Here is a 27,329-nt window from a genome sequence, read left to right on the forward strand (position 1 = left end):
CCATCAGCTGACAGGTTTCAATACCATTTTAATGCCATTTTAATACTATTTTCCCTAAAATTTGACCAAAAACTAACAAAAAAGGCCTCTGGGAGGTGAAAGCACAGGGTGGAGCAGCCAAAATGCTCAAGTGGCTCCTCCCTGGCTGCCCCTGCCCCCCACGGTACCTGGCACGAGGAGGTGGCAACACCTTACTCTGTGGTGGGCGTTCAGAGCCAGGAACAACCTTCGAGTCCTGGAAGGAGGAACAGAGACTTTGACAGGAGGAGGTACAGGTCAGATGCTGAATTCCAACAATTCCTGATCTTCCAAGCTCTCCCCCAGCTTCACTGAGAGTCCTCTCCACCAACTGCAGCCCCACAGAGCTGCTAATGGGGGATTTGGTTGTCCCTTGGGTGTAAATTTATACTCAAAATTCCAAACCAAGGTCCACCAAGGCCAGGTGAGCCCCAAACAGCCCTTTCCCCCTCAACAGCTCATTTCCAGCCTAGCTGGAAATTAAAAATCTCTCCAAATTAAAAGTCCCAATAAACTCCAAAATCCACCCGGTTGATTTGAAAACTCTTTGATTTCCTGGATTTTCTCCATTTCTCCTGCCAAAGTTCTTCATTAACACAGCCAACTTTCACCTAGCTGAGGAATTATCACTCAGCTTGGCCTGAGGAGGGAACATTCCTCCTGGCAGGAGGAACATTCTCAATCTCACTCCTAGGGCTGGTTCTCCTTTCCTAGAGCCAACTGTGGGAATGCAGAGCTTCCCTCTGGCTGCCCTGGGACCCTGGCAGGATCAGGAACCCCCTGGACAGAGCCCCCAGAGACACTGGCTGTGATCTCTGGCCATGGAAAAGAGTTTTCCATCTTACAGCATGAATTACCAGCTCTGAGTGTTTGATATCAGTAATAATTAAGTGTGGCATGGATGCAAAAGTAAAATTTTAGGATTCTAGATTAGGGGTCCAAAGGGGACAAGATGGAGGAAATTGGGTGTGCCTTGTCCTTTTTCTCCTTCTTCATGCCCTCCATGTCTCACTGTGGTGTTGGCATTTTTCTGTTGGTTCAGGCTGGGGACACACTGTCCAACGTAGGTGACAGATATTGGCACGTTCTTGTAAATCCAGCCCAGGGAGTTTCTGGTATTTAATGTTTGTCACATCCCACTGAGGGCAGAGCCCCACACGCTGCCCTGCAGGACAGAGCTGGGCAGGGCAGCAGAACATGTGAGAGATAAACAGAATAAACAACCTGGAAACCAGCACAGACCAATTATGGCTTCTGCTTTGGCAGGGGGCTGACAGACAGAGACTTTTACAATCTGGGAATCATCAATACCTCAGATTCTGACAGCCAGCTTTGCAACTGAGGCCTTGGAACAGCTCTAAATGTGCCAAGTGAGATTCCTGTCCCTGTGGAAGAGGATCCCATAACCGGCAGCTCAGGGATGAGCAGGGGCTGAGTGCATGGAACACTCCTCACAAAGCCTCTCCTCACCATATCTGTCTCCACCTGCTCTATATGGGAGCCCTTTCCATCTCAAGGGATGGATCCAGCTTTTCCTCAGCCCCTCAGGCATCAGCTCCTGTGATTCCTGCTGATCCCAGCCCTCCTGGGCTCTCACCTCTGTGCTGGGAGTGGGGCTGCTCCTGGCAAGGCGCTGGGAGGAGGCCCCATGGCTGGAGAGCTGGAGCTTGTCCTGCAGCCGGGCATTCTCCTCCTCCAGGATCTTCCCTCTGGCCATGGCACAAAGCACAAGTTATTTTCCTTCCAGCCACGTTCCATTTTCAATCAGGCATTTCCTTTTCCAACCTCAGAGCTGTTGCTTCTCCACAGCCTCCAGCTCAATGGCGAGGTCTTGGATGGGAAAACAGGGTAATTACATCTCTAATTAGAGCTGTGAAAGCTCTGCACCAATGGCTGGGGAACAGGCTAGAATTTCCTCTGGAATTCTTAAGAGAAAGAGGCACAAAACCAGGAAAAAGGGGATGGACAGCAGCAGGGGCCTACCTGCTCTGCAGGGAGGGAATCCCAGACCGGAGGCTCCAAGTGGACTCCTCCTGGTCTGATATTTTTTGGAGGAGCCGTCGCCTCTCCTGGAGTAATTTCTCATTCTCAGCAGTGATCTGGGCAATCAGCATCTTCCCCTGAGGGTGGTGGAGAAGGAAAGAACAGCCACCAGTTACTCTTGACTCTTCTGTCCTCTCAAACCTCAGGGCTTTCCCAAGGGACCACCATCACAGGTGCCAGCTCCCAAAAGCTTGGAGCCACCACCCCTGCAAGTGCTCAAGAACGTGGATGTGGCACTTGGGGACACAGTTTAGTGATGGTTGCACTTGATGAAGATCCTCACCTTAAAGGTCTTCTCCAACCTCATTGACTCTGCAATGCCTGTTTGGTGTAAAATACCCCAAAAAGAGGCTCTGGGGTCACTTCCCAGCAGGAATTGCTGAGGCAAAGGAACACGGAGCCCAGCCAGTGTCAGACTGGGGTTTGAGGATGTGGCTTCCCACAAGGGCAATCCCAAGCCAGGAATTTCCTTTTGGTTTTTTGTTACTGCAGGTTGGTGCCCCTGGTCCCTTCCTGCAAGGAGGGACTTTGGACAAGGGCCTGGAGTGCCAGGAAAAGGGGAAAGGCTTCCCAGGGGCAGTTGGGATACTGGGAAGGAATTGTTCCCTGGGAGGGTGAGCAGGCCCTGGCACAGGCTGCCCAGAGAAGCTGTGGCTGTCCCATCCCTGGCAGTGCCCAAGGCCAGGCTGGACAGGGCTTGGAGCAGCCTGGGACAGTGGAAGGTGTCCCTGCTCATGGCAGGGGTGGTATGAGATGAGCATTAATGTCCCTTCCAACTCACATCATTCCCTGAATCCATGATCACTTTCACAGAATCACAGAATCACCAGGTTGGAAGAGACCTTAAAATCATCGAGTCCAACCCAGCCCAAACACCTCAACTAAACCCTGGCCCCCAGTGCCACATCCAGTCTTGTTTTAAACACATCCAGGGATGGTGACTCCACCACCTCCCCGGGGAGAACATTCCAGAACTTCATCACTCTTTCTGTAAAAAACATTTCCTAATATCCAACCTATACTTCCCTTGGTGCAGCTTAAAGCTGTGTCCTCTGGTTCTGTCAGTGCTGCCTGGAGAAAGAGCCCAACCCCAGCTGGCCACAGCCGCCTTTCAGGGAGTGTAGAGAGTGATGAGGTCACTCTGAGTCTCCTTTTCTCCAGGCTGAGCACCCCCAGCTCCCTCAGTGGTTCCTCACAGGGTTTGTGTTCCCAGCCCCTCTCCAGCCTCGTTGCCTCCTCTGGATGTGCTCAAACATCTCCATGTCCTTCCCAAAATGAGGGGCCAGGACAGGGACAGCACCCCAGGTGCCAATTAGAGGGGGAGGATGAGCTCCCTGCTCCTCTGGCCACACTCCTGACACAGGCCAGCATGCCACTGGCCCCCTTGGCCACCAGGGAATACTTTTGGAAGCAGCAATGCCCCTGCAGCCTCCCCTTGCAGGAGAAGCCCTGGATGTGTCCTCTCACCTTTTCCACTTGGAGTTTTGACTCGCTGAGCTCATTTTCCAGCTGTTTGATCCTGCTGTCCCTCTGTTTCACCTCGTGGATGAAGGTTTCCTTGGCCCTGCGAATCCTGTCCTTGTGCCTGAGCTGCATCTCGTTGTATTTCCTGGGAAAACAGGGACAGCCACCAGGCTGGGAAAGGCATTTTTGCTCGGAGCAACCATCCAGGCAAGAATATCCCAGGTTTACTCAGGCTCCTCAAAGCCCAAACTCGGAGCCTCAGCCGTCCCCCAGCTTCTCCTTCCTGCCCAGAATGAGCACACGGACTGTCTGGATGCTTTCACTGATCAGTTTGGGGGTGTTTTTGTTGGAAAATTTAATGTCAACCAAATGGAAATTGATAAAGGAAAAGGACCCAAAGCACTTCCAAAAGTGACTGCCAGCTTTACAAATCCTTGTGCTCATCCCTCCCAGCTCTTTAAAATAAACAGGATTATAAGGGCACCAAAACTGGAAGTTCCAAGGCAAAGATAAGTTGGTTTTGTGGATGATTAAGGGAATGACCTTTCTGAATGGGAAGAAAATTTAGGAAAACCCTCTAAGACCACTGAGTCCCACATTCCTCCAGCACAGCCAGGGCCACACACTAATCATGTCCCCAAGTGCCACATCCACAAATTGGTTGGAAAATTAAGAATTCTAAACAGCAATGGACAGGTCATAAGGAGCAAGAAGAGCCACTTCAGTGGGAGTTTCTTTGAGGTAGGACACTGGGGACAAATATTTTCCCTTCCTGACACTTCTGATTTTTGCTCTTCCCCTCTTGTCAATTTAGGCAAAGTTCTTCTTTATTTTTATCCAGTTGAGATAGAAGTGAAAATAATACCAAAAAAAGAAGAGAACTTGCTACCATATAAGGGATATTTGCCCAAGTTTGCTCATAATTCATTATAAAAAAAAGCTACTCTGCTTCAAATTAACCAAAAGGGCTCTGGGGAGAAAGGAGCAGCTCCAGGGAGAGTCACACCAGACCCAAACCAACACCCAGACCATCCTCCTGTGCTGCCTTCAGCCACCAAGGAGAGCAGGAAGGCTGGGAGAGCTGGGAGTGTCCACCTGGAGAGGAGAAGGCTCCAGGGAGAGCTCAGAGCCCCTTCCAGGAGAGCTGGAGAGGGACTTTGGACAAGGACCCCACTGCCAGAGGGCAGGATCAGATGGGACACTGGAAGAAAATCCTTTCCTGTGAGGGTGGGCAGGCCCTGGCACAGGTGCCCAGAGCAGCTGTGGCTGTCCCTGGATCTCTGGAAGTGTCCAAGACCAGGTTGGATGGGCTTGGAGCAGCCTGGGACAGTGGAAAACGTCCCTGCCCCTGGCAGGGGGTGGAACAGGATGGGCTTTAAGGTCCCTTCCCACTCAAACCTGTCTGGAATTCCCTGACAGCAGACATGGGGGGTGAGCTCAGTGCACACAGCCTAGTGGATTTAGTGCTAAAAGCCTGAATATTGGACAGGGAAGTCCACACCAGAGCCAAATCCAGCAGCAGGCCCAGGCAGGTTATGGGCATTACCTGACATAGAGATCCTTCTGGTTCAAGAGCCGGACACCTTCCTCATACAGGGCTTTGTTCTCCTCCTTCAGCAGTGCCAGCTGCTCTGAGAGCTTCTGATTCTCCTTCTGGCACTGCACATGCTGGAAAAGGCTGGTTTTAACTTGTGTGTGTGGGGCCCCTCTGCCTCCCATCTGCCTGGTCTCCACAGCTTCTCTCTCATCAATCCCAGTGGTTCCCACTCCAGCCAATATGCAGCCAGCCCCCCAGAGCACTCCCTCCTCCCCCTAACAAGCAGTGGGATTTTATTGCAGATAGAGGTAAATGAACCCTCCAAAACAATGGACTCTGCTAAAATTTCCATGCAAAAACTCTAAGTTCTGCAAGATAAATGGAAGGAAGAAACCACCAAGCCTTCCTGTACCCTCAGAGCTGCATCCCAGGAAACCAAACCGGATGCTGCTTTTTCCTCCAGCTCCTGTTGAAATCAGTGAGATCTGCACCTCAGATCAGATGCTCCCAATTCCAGCAGATTCCAGCTCCTGACAGCCCTGCTGCCCCTTGTATGATGAGGAACTCACCTCACCGGCATCCAGCTTCTTCTCATCCTCCAGGACATGCAGGGTCTTGGCCTGGAGCTCCACGTGCATCTTGGCCAGCGACGCCTCTGAATCCCGGGAATGCCGGAGCTGCTGCCTCAGCTCCTCCAGCTGCTGCTCCAGGAGCCTCCTGGAATATCATGGGGTGACAGTGAGAGCTAGAGGGGATGTGCCTGCTGCTCCCAGGGTGTCTGTCTGCCACCCAAAACAGCCCCTTGCTCCTCTCTGGCTGACATGGAGGGGACACAGGAATCAGCACATCCCAGCTCTGTGTGTCCCAGTGACACAGGAAGGGGGAGGATACACTGGGATTCACCCCCAGCTGCACAGGGAAGGGGGATGACACACTGGGATCATTCCAGCTGCACAGGGAATGGGGATGACACACTGGGATCACTCCCAGCTGCACAGGGAATGGGGATGACACACTGGGATCATTCCAGCTGCACAGGGAATGGGGATGACACACTGGGATCATTCCAGCTGCACAGGGAAGGGGGATGACACACTGGGATCATTCCAGCTGCACAGGGAAGGGGGATAACACACTGGGATCACTCCCAGCTGCACAGGGAATGGGGATGACACACTGGGATCATTCCAGCTGCTCAGGGAATGGAGATGACACACTGGGATCATTCCCAGCTGCACAGGGAAGGGGGATAACACACTGGGATCACTCCCAGCTGCACAGGGAATGGAGATGACACACTGGGATCACTCCCAGCTGCACAGGGAAGGGGGATGACACACTGGGATCATTCCAGCTGCACAGGGAAGGGGGATAACACACTGGGATCACTCCCAGCTGCACAGGGAATGGGGATGATACACTGGGATCATTCCAGCTGCACAGGAAGGGGGCTGTTGGCATCACTGCACTGACAGGAGAAACCACGGCCCTTCCAAGGCAGATGAAGCCTCCAATAACCTTTTAAATCTCAGGAAGGGGGAATCCCTGGAGAACTCCATGGATCAGACAGGTCCAAATGGAAGACAAGAGGTGAAGGCAGTAGTTTGGGTGTCCTTGAACCCCCCAGGGCAGACAGGAGCTGTTGGCACAGCACAGAGACCTTTTCAGCTGCTCCTCGTGAAGCTGCTGCTGCACTCGAGCTTCATTTTCCCGAGCTTCCTTCAGCTCCTCCTCCAGAAGCTTCTTATCAGAAACACGAGCCTCTGCCAGCAGCAGCTGGTGCTGGGAATCCTTCAGCTTTTGCTGGAGTTTTGAAACCTTGGGACATAGATTAAACTTTCTGAATGTACAGGCCAGTGTCTGAATCAGATCCCTCTGATTCCCCAGTGTCTGAGGCATGGGAAGGAAAGATTTCCTTGCTTTGACTCTAAGTCCATTAAAAGCAAAAGCTTTGGACTGGCTACCAGATTTTGGACCAAACACTATGTCATGAATTCCCAACAATCTTTGTTCAACCCAATCAAAAGAGAATCCAGTGATTTCTGCAGGAGCACGGCAGAAGCAGTGCCATGGAAAACACAAGGTTTTGGAATTTTCCAGCCAGTGAACAGTAGGAAATCCTCTCAGCAAGAACAAGATGGGGGTTCCCTGTGCCTGTCAGCCCCACTGTCAGTATTTCAGAGATATTGAGTTACCAGACATGGCTTCTATTACCTTGATTCTGCTCCTGCTCATTACAGGCTTTTTTCCTACAGTATTAAGCCAAGGGATCACAAAAAGGAATGTGGGGAACCTGCTTGCTCTCTGCACTAGAGCTGCACAGAAGTGTCAAACATACCCCAGCTTACACTCACCTTCTTTTGTGCTTCTCCTGCTCTGGATTTCTCCTGGGCCAGCCTCTCCTGGAGGCTGCTCCGGAGCTTATCAGCCTGGGAGCACTTGGAGAGCTCCAGCTCCAGCTCCTTGACCTTCTGCTGGCTCCTGTCCCACTGTGCTGAGAGGGAGGAACATGTTTCTGTGGTGTCCAAGAGTTTGGCCCGGGCCTGCTTCAGCTCAGTTTTGACCTAAGATCCCAGAGAAGAAATCAGATTTATACTTCAGCATAAATCAGCTGGAATGGCTTGGCTAGGGAAGGGGAACGGGGCTCCAGAAAGAGGAATCACAAAGGAAGTAAAGCATGTTTTATTTGGGTGCAGGGAAATTTGTCACAGAATCCCAGAGCATTTTTGGTAGGAAGGGGCCTTAAGGATCACCTGGTTCCAACCCCCTTTATGGGCAGGGACACCTCCCACTATCCCACGTTGTTCCAAGCCCTGTCCAACCTGGCCAGGAATATTTCTGAGGATGAGGCAGTCACAGCTGTGCCAGGTCCTCACCACCCTCACAGGGAAGATTTCCTCCCAATAGCCTGTGGAACGCTGCCTTCTGGCAGTGGGAAGCCAATTCCCCTTCTCCTGGCACTCCAGGTCCTTATCCAAAGTCCCTCTCCAGCTCTCCTGGAGCCCCTTCAGGCCTTGCAAGGGGCTCTGAGCTCTCCCTGGAGCCTTCTCCTCTCCAGGTGGAACCCCCAGCTCTCCCAGCCTGGAGGCAGATGGAATTCAGCCCTCGTGGCCATAATCCCCATGGAGCTGAGGCAGAGCTGGGGAGCCTGGCTCTGTCCCTACCTTGGTGCATTCCTGCTGGAGCAGCAGATTTTGCCTCTGGAGGTCGGCGTTCTTCTCCCTCTCGTACCTGAGCTCCCTCTCAGCGGAGCTGCACAAGTTCTGCACCCGCCGCAGGTCTTGGCGCAGCTGCTGCAGCTTCTCCTCCTGCTGCTGGAACCTCTCCTCAGACAGACCCTGCAGCAGCAGCACAAGTGGCACAGAAATCAACTTCAAGGCAGGATAAAGGGGATTAAGGAAGGCAGAAGCCAGGAAGATTTAAGGGCATGTGGGCAGGAAGGTGTGTAAAGCCTGGCATCGCCGTGTCCCTGCACTGTGTCCTGCTCCCTTCTCTGCTCCTGCAGGGCTTGAAGAGCCTTGTGGATGTGGCACCTGGGGACGTGGTTTGTGGTGAACATGCATTGCTGGGTTAACAGTTGCACTTGATGATCTCAGAGGCCTTTTCCAAGCTCAATGATTCCATCATTCTTTCCATCACCTCAGAGAAGCCAATACAGCTCCTGAGGCTGAGGGGGAAGAGGTGATAACCTGGATGAGGGAACAAATCCCTTGTTGAAACAAATCTGTGCAATCAAAGCAAAACCACTAGGCCACTCTGGATTCTTGTACCAGAGTCTCACTCAGGCATCCAAGCAGGAGTGACACAGCCAGCCCAGCTCCCAGGGGGATCAGGAACAGGAGAAAGGTGAGTCCTGGCAGTGGGACAGGAACACAATTGGACAAATCCTGGACACTGGGAGGTGTCACTGATGGTCTGAGATGGCTCTTGGGGGGTAACTGATCTCCTTAGCTCACTCACCTCCCCAGCACACACACCAAAGCCTGGGCTGTACCAAAGCCTTTCTTTCCAGCATCACTTTCAACCATCTCTTGATCTGCATTCCCACTTTGCATCTTCACCTTCTGCTCTTGGAAGCAGAGGGAATTCACTGGAGACCAAATCTCAGATAATCCCCGGGTAAATTTCCCAAGCTGGAAAAAGTCTTGATCCAGCACTGTGGGGTCTGGCAGTCAGTTGTCCTGGAGGCCCATTGGCTCCATTGGTTTTGTGGAGCTTTCCCCACCTCCTTCTATCAGGATCCCTTCCCACATCCACTGCACTCCTTGTGTCCTGCTCTGCTCCACTCAGATGATTTGCTGCTTCTTGGATACAGCTGGACTCTGATCCTCCACTTCTCATTCCCACCCTGCCCATACAGACCACCCTGCCTCTTTTCTCTCCCAAATCTTTGCACAGAAGCTGAGCTCCTCCTCAGTCTCCCCATCCCACATTCTTCCATCATTTCCTCCCTGTTTGGCAGGGACACCTGCACCTCCCTTTCTCTTGCAGAGAAAGGTGAACAAATTCCATTTAAACGACTTATTTCTGCCATGTGTAATCAGTTCAGTTTATCCAAATCCCCACCACATCCAAAAGCACAACACAAGGAAATTAACACATCCCTAATTTCCACCCATCGCTCACACCACAGGGCTGGCTTCCAGCCCACTTTAATTACATTTTGCCACTCAATTAATGACAAAAAGCAGGGTGCAGATGGCAAAGCTGCCCATACCTGTTTAAGGCCTCCTTCTAAACTGCCTGCTGAGCTCTGCCATGGGAGAAACCTGTTCTCCCTCTGCTCCAAGCCTGGGGTCATCCTCCTGGTGTCTCCAGTGGGGCCCTGCTCCCAGGCACTCCGGATGTCACATCTGAGCTGGGCAATTTCTTCAAGCAGCATCCGTTTCTCTTCACTGCTCTCTTTGAGCTGCTTTTCCAGCTCCTCCTTCTTCTTGTTGCTCTCTAGTAATTCAGAGCTTGAAGGAGAAACAGTAAAGGAGAGAGACAACTACACAAATCCAGGGAAAACACCCCGAAAGGGGAAAAACTTGGGAGATGATAGCCCAGTGAAACACTCCAGCGCTTCGGGAGGCTCCAAAGGGGATTCAGTCGTGGGTGCAGCAGTTCTGGGCAAGGGTCAGTGTCCCTGGGACACTTCCCACAAAACCACGTGTGTCCAAAGGCTCAGCTGACAGGTTACAGGCTGACTAAGGAATCCTCACAAAGGCACAGGAGCTGCTCTGGACTCCAAGTCATGGGGAAACACTGGAATAGGGACTCAGGTGCCTGACATCTTCACCCAAATTCCATCTCCATTTTCTCCATCCAAGACCAAAGCTGTGTCTGCCCCACCTCTGGAAGTGTCCAAGGCCAGGTTGAATGAGGCTTGGAGCAACCTGGGATAGTGGAAGCCATGGCAGGGGGTGGAATGGGATGAGCTTGAAGATCCCTTCCTCCCCAGAAGAGTCTGGAATTCTGTGATTCTATGTCCTGGATGTCCAGGCACTGGCACAGGATGTCCAGGCTGGAATCACCATCCCTGGAAGTGCTCAAAGCACCTGTGGACGGGGCACTGGGGGCCATGTGTTAAGAGTGAACACGGCAGTGCTGGGAAACAGTTGGACTGGATGATCTTGGAGGGCTTTCCCAGCCTGAGTGATTCCAGGATTCCCCAGCAGCTCCCTGCTGCCTTCTCCTGGCTGTACTTCATCCCAGTGCCAGTAACACAGGTCACTACAACCACACTGGATTTAATCCAAACTTTTATTTACTAAGAACAGATGAGCACCTGAGCCCAGACGCTCCAGCTCCAAATTTCTCCTGCTCTACTCAAAGGGGGAGTCAGACCAGCACCTGCTGACACCTCCCCTCCAAATAAACCCAAATTCCAAGGGTTACCCATATCTCCAGTGGGACTAGGACTGCCAGCTGCTGCCAGCAGTGAGCCCTGAGGAGCCAAAACCCACAACAGGAGATTTTTGAGACCCCCTTAGTTCAACTTCAAGGGAAGAATCCTCCTCCCTAAGGACAGCTCCCATTTAGGCTGCTCAGAATCTGGAAAAGCTGCAGAAAAAAATCTTTAATCCTGGCTGATCCTGACTAAGGAAAGTCACCAAAAACAGAGATGCTGACCCAAGGACAACATGAAGGTGCCAGGCCCATTTTTGCCAGAAGCAGCCCCATGGGGAGCTGGAAAAGGGTCAAAACTTAACTCAGCAAAGACAAGGAGCAGAAAATACCACAGGCTTTGTTAAGGTTTACCAGAGCAGTTCTTGTTCTTCCCTCAGGTTTTTGATCTGTTCTTCCAAAAACACTACTTTAGCCATCTGTTCCTCATAGGTCTTTGCATCTGCACAGGGATCTTCCTGTTTCTGCTCCACTTTGGGACTCTCTTCTCTGTCTTGCAGGGCTTCAGAGGCCTGTAAGGTCAGAAAACACCATGACTTGGATTTCCTTTGCTCTGATTGAAATCTTTGGGGCCATACAGGGCAATCTGGGGACTCCAGCAAGGCATGGCTTGTGATTCTGTGGTTAAATCATTGCAGTTCTTCCCTGTCAAAGACACATGTGAGTCCTTTTTCTTGCATGGAAAGTAACTAAACTGCATGGAAAGTGTCTAAACTACCACCAAGCCATGGTTCTTTATTTGATTTCATCCTACTGTGGCACAGCTGCAGCTCCCAGGGATTTACAGCAGATGCCAAAGCTTTTCACAAAAGCAGCAGCTCTTGGCAAACCAGGAGGGGCACAAAGTGTGGGTTGAGGTGGCTCTCACAGAGGTGCTCCAACTCTACCCCAAACACCTCCCCAGGGATGGATCCTCCACTCCCAGTGTCACCTAACCCTGTAACACCAGGTAACAGCACACCCTGGACATGAGACTTGAGGAGGAGATGGCAAGAAAACAAAAGGGGCAAGGAAGGAGGAATGCATCAGGACAGGAGAACTCACAGCTGAATCCCAACTGGAGTCTGCCCAGTGTCAGATCTGCTGCTCACCTGTGATGGACCCAAATCCTTCAGACACAAACACCTTATCCTCACTAAACACCAACTTTGACTGCTAAAGCTTTTTAATCAACGGCTCTTCCTGAGCTTTCAATCCCAACTATCTCCTGGTATTTCAATTCCAAGGCATCTTATCTAGACCAGGACAAATTTGCTCATATTTGAGCAACACAGCCCAGCAGCTCCTGCCTGCATCAGGTACCACAAGAACTGGGAATTCTTTCCGTGTCTCACCTCTGGAGCTAGCAAAGCACTGTCTCTGTGTAGCTTCTCATGGGGTACAGCCACAAGATCCCTGCTGGCTGATGTTCTCTGGAGACTTGGGAAGGTGTTTATGTGGCTTGTGAGCTCGGAGTGGGAATCAGGCAAACCCTGGAGAGGCAACAACAGAGTCAGTGGATAAAAAATACCCTGAAGGACAAGCTCAGGAAAAGATTTATCCTCTTAATTGTCCAAAAATCTCTTAAAAACAAAGAGAGATTTTCCAAGTGACAGAACCCAATGATTTCATGCAAATCTTGTTTCCAGCACCGTTGGGAAATGATTCATTGCAGAACAGCTGCTCCATCCAAAAGGAATGAGCCCATGTGGGAAGCCAGGAATTCACCAAATAGATGCAAAGGTCTCTATGCTAAAGGTTGTTTCAGTCTAACACAGGGCTCTGGATTCCATTCCTCCTGATGCCTTTGATGAAAACACTCCCTCCTTCAGGGAGACCACTGGCCAGTGGGTGCCTGAATTGCAGCCAGACTTTTAGGGATGGATGATTTGGATTCAAAGATCCCAGGATCACAAGTAGGCAAGAATTCAACAAGGACTCTTCCCATTCTGCCCACCATTCCCCACATCACACAATTCCTTTCCATGTGTGTACTGACAGACTGACCCAGCCTCTTCCTCCCAGCCAGGCTGTGCTGATCCCAAGCTTTGATCCCGAATTTCAGTGTGGATTTGTTGCATCAGGACTAAGCCCTGGCCTCTAGATGCCACTGTTCCTCCAGCAGTGCCTGAGTCTGCTGAGTTCTGCCAACAGCTCAGGACTTCCATGGATTTTCACTTGGATTCAAGGAGGTGACAGGACTCACAAGCTGATCTAAGGCTCTCAGAGTGATAAAAAATGGATTTGTCATGGCTGTGCCCCCTCCACTGCCATTCTCCCATTGCCAGGTCCCTTTGTCCAAGCCACAGATCTGTCAACCTCCTACATTTTTACCCTAATTTTCAACACTTGTCCTGGCAGCCCTTGGACAATTTTGTGGCACCACTGCCTGTCTCTCCTGTGGCCCAGCTGGAAAACAAGAGATCCAGCAACATTCCCAGCAGGGAAACCCCCAGGAGTTGATTTAGCACCTCAATTGGTTCAAGCCAAGTGTGCCAAGGCCCTTGGGGAAATCCCAGAAGTGCTGGATCCCAGCAGGATGTCCACTTTGCTCTGGGGTGTTCAATTCCTGAAATTAATGCCTGACTCTGAAAACTCCCACTCTGCCCTCAGGGTTTGGCTGCAAAGCTGGAATTACTGATTTGGTATTAGATTCACTGAAAGGAAAGTAAATTCTGGAGTCAGAGATGATGCCACGAGAGCAGCTGGATTGAAAACCCTCCAGCAAAGGTTTGGAAGTGGCATCAAGAGGTGCCAGGCAATGAGTGTGGGGAGCACCTGGGGATGTTTCCATGGAGCATCCAAAGGCAGCTGGCTCCTGCAGGGTCCCACCACAGGCCTGGACATACCTGGCTGCCCAGAGCCACCTTCTCAGCCTTCAGATCTTCCCTTAGCAACTCCAGCTCAGATGCCAGCTGCTTTCTCCGTTCTCTCCTCTCTCCCAGCTGACTTCCCAACTTGTCTATCGTTTCCTGACAGCTTTCCAACATCTGGAACAAGAAATGCTCAGAGTCACTTCCACAACGTGGTTTTTTTCTACTCAGAGAGAAGCAGATTGCAGGATATGTGTCTTCTAGGAAATAAGGAGAGGAGAAAAATGGTTCTCAAATGTTTCCAGTGGAATTTCTACACCTCTTATCTGGGGCTCACAGAACCTCCACTGATTCAAAACACCTTGGGAAGCTCCTCTCCCATCTCTGTCTGCCTGACACACTAGGCAGATCCAATTGTTGGGCTGGCAAGGAACAAATGGACAGGAAAGTTAACCCAGAACCTGATGAATATCAGCTTTAAATGTACCTACACATCCCCTGGTTTCACTAAACCCTAAACAAGAATTGAGCACCTCCACACAGGTAAAAACTTCACACTCACAGGGAAACAACAAACTCCTCAGCTGGCAGAGCTGAAGGCAAGACAACTTCCTAAGGGCAGAGTTTTCATGGAGATCACGCTGGCTGCTTTCCATCCATCTGCATGAGCTGAGGAGCTACAGATCCTCAGGAGAGAGTGACAAAGAGCATGCCCAGGAAAGAGCCACTTCAGGTGCTCATTTAAAACATTTCTAAACAGAGCAGTTCATTTCCCAAGGAAAAGCTCTCACCTCCTGCATCTCCTGAGCTCCAGATGTCACCTGCTCGTTCCCACTCATCTCACTTCTGTTCTTCTGCACCTCAAACAGCTCTGTTTCCAAACTGGTGATCTGAACATGGACAAATTCCAAGTTAAAACCAAGCCAGGACTCACAATTAAATGCACAACTACCCCTAGAGTGCTCCTTGTGCTGCTGCTATGGGATAAGGCCCATGTTGGAACAAGGAACAGGAGGGGATGTGCATGACCAGCTCCAGCTCATCCCTCATCCTGCTGCTTCCAAGGAGGAAGGAACCATCTGGACTCAAGCCAGAAAAAGATGGAATTCTGCTCCACAAAAGGAGTGGAACAACCCAGGCACATGGTGAAAACTCAAAGCTTTCACACACTGTGGTGCTCCCCTGACATGGAGGACACCAAGACACCCCAGTTTAGGTGCTGGGTAATCCTTGTCCCTGTGCTCTGAGTGCTGATCTTATCCCAAGTTGATGCTCATCCTGGTCCCTTCACTGCTCATAGGAAGTTTTCAGTAGCTTCTGAAAGGCTCCAGGGACTTGGGATTTGGGACAGCAAAGCACTGATCTCTGTAGCCACTGATTTTTCCTCCTCCTGGCACCTCCTTGCAGGTGGGAGTTGGGACAAGGTCTCACTCTGCATTTGGATACCCCCAAGGGCATCTGCTCCTGGGGGGAAAGTTATTGGTCCTGAAGTTATAAAGGCCTCCAAGGAGCTCTGAGCAGTCCAGATAAGGATCATCCCAGAGGAGCAGCTCAGCTTCTCTTACCTTTTTCCAAAATCCAAGTCTTGGCACTGGCAGCTCCCCTGCTCTGCTGACAGCAGGAGCCTGGACAGCTTCCTTTCCTTAGGCTTGAAATCCAGTTTGGGCTAATTTCTAAAATCCCTGGCTGGACTAACTGCCTGAGCTTGGCTCCCCTGAAATGAGCTGGGACACCAGAGGGAGAGGAAAATCCAGCTCCACAGAACCCCAGACTGGTTCTGGAGATTCCAGAATCCCAGGATGGACTGGGGTGGAAGGGACCTTAAAGCCCATCCCATTCCACCCATATCATAGGCAGGGACACCTTCCTCTATCCCAGGTTGCTCCAAGCCCATTCAACCTGGCCCTGGACACTTCCAGGGGTGGGGCAGCCACAGATTCTCTGGACAACCTGTCCAGGGCCTCCCCACCCGCACAGACAAGAAATTCTTCCCCAAATGTAATCTCAAAGCCAAAGAAGCACCAAGTCCCTGCCAATCCCAGTCCATTTCCAAAGCAGCACCTCAAAGCCCTTGAGCTTTGCTCCCCCTGAAGAGTTCCTGGCACCATCTGGGTCTGCTGGAGCTCCCAGAGGGGAATAGTCTCCAACACACAGGAAAGCTGCTGCAACACTGCTTTTTAAATCTAAGATATGAGCTCACCAATGTGTGAAAAGGGATTAAAAGTGGGGTGAAACACCCAGACCTCTCACAGAAGAGCTAAAGGACAACAAACCCCTCTCCTTCTGCATGACTGGATGATAATTTGGGGTTCAGCAAGACTTTGGAGCTCCAAAAGGGATCTCAAATGCAAAACACACCTCCCCTCCTCACCCTCAGCCAGCCTTTGGTCAGAAGTTGATATCCAGCAATGCATTTATTTAGTCTCCATCCAAGCCATTAACTTCTAAGCACTTAATTTGTGCTCCCAAATCCCATGCCAGCAGCAGAACAATCCTCACTCTGTATTTCACTGTCCTGGTCCTGAGTCACAGTCTGACCAGCCAAGGCTTCTGCAGCTGTGCCAGGACCAAAAACCCCTCCCAAATCTTTCCCAGCCAGGGCAGGAGTGGAAAACACCCAGCAGCACTGCCCTGCCCAGGCTCCAGCCCCTTCCCTCCTCATCCCCAGGGCTCTTAAAGCCCCCTGGGAATGCAGGACACAGCAACTTCCAGCTAAGCAGGTGGATCTATCCACGGGTTTGTGCATTCAGGAGGATGTTCCCAGGCACTGCAGATCCTGGGCCTTCACACTCAGCACCATCTTTGACACATCTCCCAGATCCTGACCCTCGGGAAAAGCCAAAGTGCAATCTTCTGCCACCAGGACACTTAACTGGTGACATTTCCTGGGATCAAGGAGCACCAGTGTCACAGACAGTAGGGTCAGATGCAATATTGGGAAGAATTGTTCTCTGTGAGGTGGGCAGGCCCTGGCACAGGCTGCCCAGAGCAGCTGTGGCTGCTCCTGGATCCTTGGAAGTGTCCAAGGCCAGGCTGGATGGGGCTTGGAGCAACCTGGGATAGAGCAAGGTGTCCCTGCCCATGGCAGGGGGTGGGACTTGATGGGTTTTAAGGACCCTTCCCAATCAAACCAGGCTGGGATTATGTGAGGGGGGACAGGACATGGAAAATACAACACTGCCACAACATGGGAATCTGCACTTCCAACCAAGAGTCATTTACTCCCTGCTGGTACCTTTTCCTTCCCCCTCTCTGCCAAACTAGCAGATTTTTCTGGCTGCTTTCTGTCAAACTAAACACAGCAGAGTGCAGGGCCAGGCCAAACAAATCATTCTAGTTTTCTAATCAGAGAGAAAAGAAGATGGAATGAAAGAAACCCAAACCTTGTCTCTCCTATTCCTTACTCACTTTCTGGTGCAGTCCCTCCACCTGGCTCTCCAGCTGCTGCTTCTCTTGCTTGGTTTGGATCTGTGTCTCTCCCAGAATCGATTCCAGCTCCTCATTGCGCTCAACCAAACCCTTGTGCTCCTGCTCCAGTTTCTGCAGCTTGTGAAGGAGCTGGGAATTCCTGCCCTCAACGCTCTCCATGGCTTCCAGGCACCTGCACACCAAAACCCAGCATCACCAAGGCTGCAACTGCATCCCAGCTGCTCCCCGCCGGCGAGGAAAAGCCAAGGTTTTCCTCACACTCTCCTGCTGATTTCCAGTCTCACATCCAGCATGTGCCTGTCCTTATTTAGATGGGAATCCCTTCATCATTCCTTGTGTGGGATCTACACAAGGAATGATGAAGGTCTGGGCAGGAAACAGGTCAGGCAGGAGGCTGCCAACAGCAGAGAGAGAACAGCAAATTCAGCTGCTTGAGGTGGAGAACAGGCTTGGGAACCTGAAGGGAGAAGGGTCAGAGGGCTTTTTGAAGAGGATCAGTTCCACTTTCCTCCCTGAATCTGCCAGATGAGGTGCAGCACCTCCTGAGCAGTCAAAGCTTTGAATTCCCTTAGAAATCCCTGTTTATATATTATGGTTGAAAGTCAGGTGTTTTGGTGCACTCCTGGAGAGCAACCAAACCCAAAGAAAACGTCCCAGAACTAAAACAAGTTTAAAAACAAGGTTTTTAAACAAGTTTTTTTTTGTCTGTGGACAGCCATAAATGTCCAACTCTCTTCTTTTAGGAAATCAACAAAGTGGAGGAAGTATCAGCATTTAACTGGAACAAGTGATTCCTCAGGACTGCATCTCCTCCAAATTTTCCCATTTGGGAGTGGAAGAACAAAGTCCTAAAGAGTATTTAAAACAATCAATAATCAAATAATCCTTCAAGAGAGAGCATCAGTGACACAGCACCAGGAACCAGTGGCAGTACAAGGGGGGAAGGATTTCTACACCTCTCACCTTTTGTGGAGAGTTTCAACACCCTGATCTCCATGTTCCTGATACAGGGCAGCTCTGCTGGCACCAGCATCTCCATCAGCTCCTGCTTCTTCCTGGGTGCCCTGTGCCTGAGAGAAAATCAACGAGGACTGAGATCCCAGAATCTCAGGATGGATTTGGGTTGGAGGGACCTTAAAGCTCATCCTGTTCCATGGGCAGGGACACTTTCCTCTATCCCACGTTGCTCCAAGCTCCATCCAGCCTGGCCTGGGACGCTTTCAGGGATGAGGCAGCCACAGCTGCTCTGGGGAAACTGTGCCAGGGCCTCACCACCCCCAGAGCCAGGAATTCCTTCCCCATCTCCCACCCATCCCTGCCCTCTGGCAGTGGGAGACATTCCCTGTGTGCTGTCCCTCCCTGCCTTGTCCCCACACCCTCTCCAGCTCTCCTGGAGCCACTTTAGGCCCTGCAAGGGGCTCTGAGCTCTCCCTGGAGCCTTCTCCTCTCCAGGTGAAACCCCCAGTTTTCCCAGCCTGGCTCCATCCCTCAGAGTATCTCCCTGGCCTCTTCACTCAGCTCCAGCAGCTGCACAGACCGGAGCAGCCTGTGCTTTCCCATGTGAGCACAGAGTGATTCCGAGGCCACCCGCCTCGCTCGGAAATAAAACACACGAGCACATCAGCTTCACCTCGCAGCCCTAGGAGCCAAACCCTCCAACCCCAGAACTTCCAGGCTCTCACAGACAGCAAGGGTCTGGGATGCAGAGGGAACTTTTTCTGGAATGGAAAATATGAAGAAATAGCCCTTGGAAACACCTGCAGTGAGGCCACTCCAGCTCCCTCTGCCGATGGAGGCTCTGGCCTCTCGCTCCGCTGGTACTCACAGATCTCCTCCTTGAGCTGCTCCACCTGCAACACAAAGATTTGAGTTGTTATTATTTTCATATTTATTATTAATGTATTCTCTTCCTTATCCTGAGGGACTGGCAGGATGCTCCAGCAGCTGAGTGGCCTCAGATAAGGAGCAGCAAAAGTGGGAATGCTGCTGCTCCAATCCATTAAAGGATGATTTTTCTGAATTTATTTCACTTCCTGGCCACACCCACATTGTGTCAGAGTCCAGCTGCTATTTCTGAGGACACCTTTCAGTGTCTTCCATCCATGGGATCAATGGAATTCCATTACCAGCAGCTCATCCCAGACCAACTGCCCAGCCTGTTCCTCCCCTACTCTTCGGAACCCACAGACAAGAAAACACCTTTCAGGACACCAAGCTGCTGTAGTCAGTAATAAAGCACATTTTCTACTTCTGTAAATTAAAAACTGGGCAGTTCCCAACTTCTGTGCCAACAGTTAAACCCCAATCCTAAGGAATAAAGGGAATTTGCTTTTAGCTTAACATGTGGCTGGAACTGATTTCAATCTGGCTACGTTTTTTCCTGTTCAGTGACCAAAATATATTACATATATCTGTATGTTTCTTGTCTATATAGACATAAATATATATTTGTAAATATTTTATTTCTATTTTTTATAAGCTATTCATACACTTGTGTATCCAGAATAACTGAAAGGAGCAATGTCCTACAGCAAGAAAAACATTATTTGGAATTAAAAAAAAAGTAAACAGAGGAATTTGAACTAAGTTATGGATTTTGCAGCTCCAGAAAGAGGCTGAGCTGTAAATACAAGGCTTGAGGTGACAGACATGGAAAAAAACAGCAAGTTTTTTAAATGCAGTGAACAAAACTATAAAAAAATCTGTACTATATAAAAATACTGTAAAATTTTGAACACCTCAAATGGAATAAATCCCATTCAAGATATTATCTGATAAATATTATTTGAAAAGTATCTTCTCAGAGATACTTCTATTAATTTAGCAATACTCATTGGACATGAGAGAACTGCAAGGCAGCCAAGAGCTCCCAGTGCTGGGATGGCAGAGGCTGATATAAGGAAATCAGGAGATAAGAACAGCAGTAGATTTTGTGCCCAATTATACATTTTAAAAAGAAGCAGACTCTTCTGTCCCTTCCCTGTTGGCAACTTCATTAAGGAATTATCTGGTTGATAGTTCCTTAATTGCTCCTTAATTCTAGGTGGCATTTAGGGAATCACGGCTGCATAACACCAAGCATTTAACTAATAGTAATGTAATTAATTCCATTGAGAGAACCCACAGAAAATAAGCAAATCAATCAATGTGGCTGAGTTAAAAACCAAAGGGGCTGAGAGGAATCAAGAATGAGCATAAATTGCAAATGGATTTCTAACCATCTGGTGGGGGTTTTAGGTTAAACTTAGATAAACTGAACTCTTTAATCCAGTCCAGGGAAAAGCACGTGTGCTCCTTACTCTATTTCCACACTTGAGTTGGGATAAACACTGATCAGCAGGGAGCTGATCCTTCTCCATGGGCACAGGAAAATGTGTCCCAAAGTCCTCAAGCCACCACTCAATTGGAGTCCCTCAAACTCCTCCTGCACTGAAGGAATTCCCAGAGCTGCATTCTGCCTATTTCCCAAATTTTACTGCTCCGTGAACACAGCCAAACTGCAGCTCTGGCAAGACTGGGCATAGAACAGGGAGGGGAACGAGGAAGGCAGGGCAGGTTTGGGAGCAGGGATGACTTTCAGGAGGCAGCTCAGGGTCGTTGGGTTGGCTGGGTGGATCCTCACCAGCTCCAGGAACGCTTTCCTCTCCAGGTCGAGCGTCTGGACCCGTGCCCGCAGCGCCAGGATCTCCTTGTCCAGCCGGCTGCTGTGCTCCATGGCCCTCTGGAGCTCAGTCCTGGCTGGAGACAGCAGCACCAGGAAAGAGGTCACTGGCTTGGCCCACGCTCCAAGCACGGATTCCAGGCTGATCCCACACATGGGAAAGGTGGGAGGCAGCAAGGACATGTCCCACACCCACTGGAAACACATCCTGCATCCACTGGGAATACATGGGAATATATTTTACATCCACTGGGAATACATGGGAATACATCTTACATCCACTGGGAACACATGGGAACACATTTTACATCCATTGGGAACACATGGGAACACATTTTACATCCACTGGGAACACATGGGAACACATTTTACATCCATTGGGAACACATGGGAACACATTTTACATCCACTGGGAACACATGGGAACACATTTTACATCCATTGGGAACACATGGGAACACATTTTACATCCATTGGGAACACATGGGAACACATTTTACATCCATTGGGAACACATGGGAATACATCCTGCATCCACTGGGAATACATCCTGCATCCACTGGGAATACATCTTACATCCACTGGGAATACATGGGAACACATCTTACATCCACTGGGAATACATCTTACATCCACTGGGAACACATCTTACATCCACTGGGAATACATCTTACATCCACTGGGAATACATGGGAACACATCTTACATCCACTGGGAACACATCTTACATCCACTGGGAATACATGGGAACACATCTTACATCCACTGGGAATACATGGGAATATATCTTACATCCACTGGGACCACATCCCACATCCACATGGTAACACATCTTCATGGGACACATCCATGTGGGAACACATCCCACATCCATGCCCTCTCCCTCTCATAGCAAAGGCTGATGTCCCTGGAGATCCAGGGATGTCCCTGGAGATCCAGGTCCAACAGCAGTCTCTCCATCATTATTCCAGGCATTCAGTTTACCTCTGGATCACAGAATTTAAATCACTCCCCTCATCTAATATGGGTTTCACTTTCTCTTTGGAAAACATCAACATTTTCACCATAAAATCCATCACTGCCACAAGCAGGAACACAATCCCAGCCAATGGATCCATGTTGTCAACACACATTCAAATTTAATGGAATGGCTACAACTGGAAAAATTGTGCACCAATTTTTCTATGGATCAATGGATCAATTAATAAATTAATCCCAACACCAATTAGTGCATATTCCCAATACTTTCAGGGCAGAAATAGGAAGAGGTGTTTGCATTAGGAGCACATGTTGAGGACACACTGGTATCCTCCTGTCTTGGGGAGACAATTTTCCTTAGAGAAAAAGGAAGAAATATTATTCCCTTTTCAGCTTATCACTAGGCACAGGAATTTTTAAACTTAAATTTGACTTCTATTCAGGCAAAAAAAAAAATCTACTTTTTTGGTTTCACCTTGGAAAAAGCAAGAAATTCCTTTTTCAAACAAGGATTTTCAGTTGTGTCATTTAAAACAAAAAGCAAAGAGCTTTAAACAAAAAGCATCTCCACAGAATGACAGAATGGGTTGGGTTGGAAGGGGACCTTGAAGATCATCTCATTCCAACCCCCATCTTCCACCAGAACGGAAATTTTACTCAAAAGCCTGTTAACCACTACACAAATTTATTATACAATTATAATTAAATGATGATTAAAAGGTTGATGAAAGTATAATAAAATTCCAGCTCTTTTTCTCTTGCAAAAATTCTGACCACCCCCCACCCCTCCCCCACTATTTTCCCATTCCTTCTCCTGTTTTTCCCCCTCAGGATCAGCCTTCAGGGTGATTCCACAAGGACAACAGAGTTTGGATGTGGCAGCCCAGTTCTGCTTTGGAAAAACCCCACAACATTCCTTATGCACTTTGTTAAATACCATTTAAAGCCTCTCCTCACCAAAATCCCACTAACTGAGTTCAAACGGGTCAGGAATTCTTCCCTCCAATGCACACAAGTTATCACTGAACCAAAATATGCTGTTTAAGTGAGTTTTACTAAAGATAAGTGACCACAGCCTCGGTTTTTAGTAGCAAATCAATTAATTCCAAGAGCAGCTGGCTCAGAGCTCGCCAGGAGGAGAAGCTGTGCAGAGACACAGAACCAGGGAAGCCACTGGGACATTGCCCCCCTCATTTTGCACACAGAGAGACAAACCCCAGAGACAAAACAAGCATTAAACCTTTACTCACATTTTGTAAAGCTTTGTATTCATCTAGCACCTCATAAAGCACAGATTTCCCTGCGCAGGCTACAATCCATGGGAGTCCCAGGCTGGAGCCTGTCCGTGCTCCAGAGTCAGCACTGAAGCTGCCACATCACTCATCCCATCCCTGGGGATTATGGATCGATCCCTAGCCAGCACAGGGATGAAAAGGCTGGGAATGATGGGACTGGAGGCTGGAGAGGAGATGCTGGGGCTGGAGAGGAGATGCTGGGGCTGGAAAGGAGCTTCTGGGGCTGGAAAGGAGCTGTTGGGGCTGGAAAGGAGCTTCTGGGGCTGGAGAGGGGATGCTGGGGCTGGAGAGGGGATGCTGGGGCTGGAGAGGAGCTTCTGGAGCTGGAAAAGAGCTGCTGGGGCTGGAGAGAAACACTCAAGTCCTTGTGCCATATGTGAGCACCAAGGGGAGCCCCAGGATTCTACAATTCTAAACCTGCCCCAGACAGTGCCAGCCCCCTGAAGGTAGCTGGTCCCTGCAAAAGCACACAGGGCTGGGATGATCACCTCATCCCAGTTGCTGTTCTCCAGTGAAATTCTGCATCACAGATTTGGGGACAATGCAAGGAATCCCCCAAAAGAGCATCCAGACCTGTGTGTCACTAAGGACGTTTTCCACGGACATTTCACTCCAAGAGCAGCTTTACCACATCTCCCTCCAGAAAACTGTTTATTTCTACAGTGAGAATTTATTTTAAAATCCTGCTAATAAATAACACTTCAGGGCTGGTCAACAGTTATTTCAAGGAGGTAAAAGGGAATATTCTCAGTACCAGTCACTTCCCCACTGCTGCACTTGCTAAGGATCCAATGGAGGCAACATCCCAAATTGTACCTGGAGAGCCCTGGGATGAGGTCCAGATCTGGTAATTAACCCTGTGCACATGGTAATTCAGTTATTTTGCTTGCAGGCCAAGTCATTATTCCCTCTCCATCCCCTCCCAGGGCAGAAAGTTCCCCCTAGAGAGGAGATAGGAAATTCCCAGGGACAGGAAATTCATCCAGACTGTGCAGCTGCATCACAGATCAGAGAAGCTGGTCTCAGAATTAATGGATTTGTGACAGCTAACCACTGCATTCCCAGCTCCTATGGAGCAGGCTGACTCCTGGCACTGCTATTCCCATATTCCAAACAGAGAGGACAGAGGACAGACTGCCCCACCACCCCAGGGCTCAGAGCATGCCAGCACTTACCTGCTCCACTCTTCTCTCTGCTATCCAGCCCTTCTGCCACCCTCTGGATGTCTTCCTGGGATACCACCAGCCTCTGTGGGGCCTCATCCACATCTCCCACGACTCCTGCAGGCAAAGCTCGTTCCCCCTCCAGCTCTTCCCTGCAGAACTGAAGCACAAGGGTTAATGTGCCAATGGAAACGAGGAACCCTGTGGAGATGTGACCAAGGCAGAGCTGTTTGTCACCCCCACCATGCTGGTCCCATTGGAAAATGTGGATTTCCTCATCTCCAGTGCTAGTTCATCAGGAGATGTCCTGCCCCATAATGTGAGGTGTTCCCTGGGTCTCAGGAGAAGGGATTATTTCCTGCCCAGGCTGGGCACAGTGTGAGGATGAGGCTGTGACACTGTTTGGGCTCTGGGTTTTTTACTCTAAACCAAATAAAAACCCTCCCAATCTGCTTAAGGACAAACCTGAAATGCAGGAGAGCAGAAGTGTGATGAAGAACAGCAATGGGAGCTGGAGAAAAGGAGGCTCAGGGGATCTTCTGGCTCTGCACAATTCCCTGACAGGAGGGAACAGCCAGCTGGGGGTCAGGTTCTGCTCCCAGGAAACAAGGACAGGACAAGAGGGAATGGTGTCAAGCTATGTCAGGGGAGGTTTAGATCAGATATTAGGGAAAATTTCTTCATTGAAACGGTGGTCATACATTGGAATGGGCTGCCCAGGGCAGTGTGGAGTCACCATCCCTTGGAAGTGTTCTAAAGCTCTGTGGATGAGGCACTTGGGGACATGGGTTAGTGGTGGCCCTAGCAGTGCTGGGGGAATGGTTGAACTGAGTGATCTTGGAGAGCATTGGCAATCACCTCGGTGATTCTGTGAAATCTCAACTATGAGCCAGCAGGAAAATGTGTACTTCCTTATTTCTGCCTCCCCAGGAAGCTGTGTGCATTCCTGCTGCTGTGGGAATTCAGCTCCCAATGCCTGACAGGTGTGAGCAGAGCCAGCCTTGCACACAGAGATGTTCCTGAATAACAGCACCACCAGCACAGGGCCATGTGTCCCCTGGCACTGCCATGTGTCCCCTGGCACTGCCACGTGTCCCTCAGGATCATGAGGGGAATTTTCAGTTCCAACATATCTTGACTCAGAAGGGTTAGGGTGACACTTGGAGCCATAAGAACTCCCAAATCCATCCCACAGGGCTGCTCTCCATGAATTCCTCCTCCAGCCTGTGCTCATTCTCAGATTGCCCCTATCCAGGCACAGGGGCTTGAACTCCAGGAGCTCCCTGGACCACAGCTCCACATCCCTCTGATTTATGGATTCACACATTCCTGCTTCACTGAAGGGGTCCTAAGGCTCAGCACGTTGGTTTGCCACTGATATTTGGCACTTCAGAGGGTGAGTGAGCTAGCACATGCCAGGAATCCAGAAGACATTTCCATATGGGTTTCTTGGAGCTGACCACACAGAGAGGCAGGTTTGTATCCCGCCTTTCTGCTTTCCCGGGGATGCAATAAAACAATCAATTCTGCTTGAGCAGTCTGGCTAAAAGCTGAATTCATCCCTGTACCAGACAGGAACTTGTCCAGCCCTTCATTCCAAGAGTGGAACAGGTCAGCTGGGAACAAGCAAGGCCACACATTCCAGTAAACAGAGTAAGAGGAGCAATTAACACCTTAACCTGTAACACTGATGGTCCTGCAAAACAAGTGGGATGCTCCCGGGAACAATGGAGTGTTTAATCAACAGTTTCTGCTCCGAAGGCAGAGACAGCAATGACATCACCGGGGAGAGTAATCAGTCCTGCCATTGAGACAGTTTTCCGGGAAAACACATCCCCATTAAACAGAAAGGAACAACAGAAGGAGCCCTGACCCGTATTTGAGGTCTTGCTCCCTCCTCATGGCTTGGGATATCAGGGACAAACAGCAGCTCCTGGAATCCCACAGCATTCCTGGACTCCAGTTCCACAGAGACATGGCCATAAGTCATGAGTAGGTGGAAAGTGATGGCCTTGGAACCATAGAATCAGAATATCCTGAGCTGGAAGAGACCCACAAGGATCATCCAATCCAACCTCTGGTCCTACACAGACACCCCAACAATCCCAGCCTGTCCAAAGGCTCCTGGAGCTCTGGCAGTGTTGGGGCCAGGACCATTCCCTGGGCAGTGCCAGCACCTCTGAGGGAAGAAGCTGATATCCACCCTAAACTAAACCCCCCTGGCACAGCTCCAGCTGCTCACAAAGAGCAGAGATCAGAGCTGCCCCTCAGGAGAAGCTGCAGCCCCCAGTGAGATCTGCCCTCAGCCTCCTCTGCTCTAGCTGAACCCAGAGAAAGTCATTCTTACCCAGTGAAGATCCTCACACCAAACTCATCACAAACTCCTCAGCACAGGATTACAAATAATCCATCTCACTGTCCCTGTGCAGATGTGGGAGTAAATCAAGTGCAAAGAGTAAGAATTAAGAAAGGCACTGACTGAATCCTGGAATACCAGACTGGTTTGGTGTTGGAAGTGATCTTAAAGCTCATCCCATTCCACAGCCCTGGTACTACCTCAGGCTTTCCTGAGATCAGACCAGACTCTGGTTCTTGGCTCCTTTCTACCATCTGTGCTAATAAGGACATTGTCAGGAAAGGGAATATAAAATTATCTCCTTGAAATGTTCAAGGTCAGGTTGGACAGGGCTTGGAGCAATCTGGTCTAGAGGAAGGTATCCCTGCCCATGACCAGAGATTGGAATGAGATGATCTTTAAAATCCCTTCCAAACCAAAGCAGTCTGGGATTCTGTGATTTTCAGAGAATCATTTCTGTAAATCCCATTTCCTGGCACTACCTCCACCAGGAGTTCCCAGAATAGGAAGAGCACTAAGGCAGGGCTACAGGAGACCATCTTTGGTGTGACAGGAGTAGAAAAACAGTTCTTTTCCTGCAGCTGTTGTGACTCCACATCCTCTCTGAAGGCTGATCAACACAAGCACTGAGTGGATGAAAGGAGTCCTGTTCATGGACATGGAATTTGCATGAAGCTGGGATCAGAGACACCCAGACTGGTTTG

At 49.9% G+C, this 27,329-nt stretch overlaps 1 protein-coding gene across 2 annotated transcripts in view; it reads right to left on the minus strand.

The window, feature by feature from the left end:
- CCDC30 (coiled-coil domain containing 30) overlaps nucleotides 1-27,329 on the minus strand; it is a 38,228-nt gene that overhangs the window by 2,551 nt on the left and 8,348 nt on the right. For both annotated transcript variants that reach the window (XM_085558993.1, XM_085558994.1), the window contains 19 exons: nucleotides 24,282-24,429; nucleotides 20,795-20,910; nucleotides 18,930-19,022; nucleotides 18,136-18,242; nucleotides 17,152-17,344; nucleotides 14,535-14,633; nucleotides 13,780-13,920; nucleotides 12,286-12,423; nucleotides 11,306-11,463; nucleotides 9,780-10,020; nucleotides 8,227-8,400; nucleotides 7,417-7,626; nucleotides 6,723-6,880; nucleotides 5,632-5,779; nucleotides 5,072-5,193; nucleotides 3,529-3,670; nucleotides 2,002-2,138; nucleotides 1,616-1,727; nucleotides 168-235 (listed from right to left, as the gene is read on the minus strand). In XM_085558993.1, coding sequence (XP_085415119.1) covers nucleotides 168-235; nucleotides 1,616-1,727; nucleotides 2,002-2,138; nucleotides 3,529-3,670; nucleotides 5,072-5,193; nucleotides 5,632-5,779; nucleotides 6,723-6,880; nucleotides 7,417-7,626; nucleotides 8,227-8,400; nucleotides 9,780-10,020; nucleotides 11,306-11,463; nucleotides 12,286-12,423; nucleotides 13,780-13,920; nucleotides 14,535-14,633; nucleotides 17,152-17,344; nucleotides 18,136-18,242; nucleotides 18,930-19,022; nucleotides 20,795-20,910; nucleotides 24,282-24,429 — 2,705 coding nt within the window. The remainder of the gene's footprint in view (nucleotides 1-167; nucleotides 236-1,615; nucleotides 1,728-2,001; nucleotides 2,139-3,528; nucleotides 3,671-5,071; nucleotides 5,194-5,631; nucleotides 5,780-6,722; nucleotides 6,881-7,416; nucleotides 7,627-8,226; nucleotides 8,401-9,779; nucleotides 10,021-11,305; nucleotides 11,464-12,285; nucleotides 12,424-13,779; nucleotides 13,921-14,534; nucleotides 14,634-17,151; nucleotides 17,345-18,135; nucleotides 18,243-18,929; nucleotides 19,023-20,794; nucleotides 20,911-24,281; nucleotides 24,430-27,329) is intronic.

Source organism: Lonchura striata, chromosome 21 (genome assembly GCF_050655825.1).
Source record: "Lonchura striata isolate lonStrDom1 chromosome 21, ASM5065582v1, whole genome shotgun sequence".
NCBI lineage: Eukaryota > Metazoa > Chordata > Aves > Passeriformes > Estrildidae > Lonchura > Lonchura striata.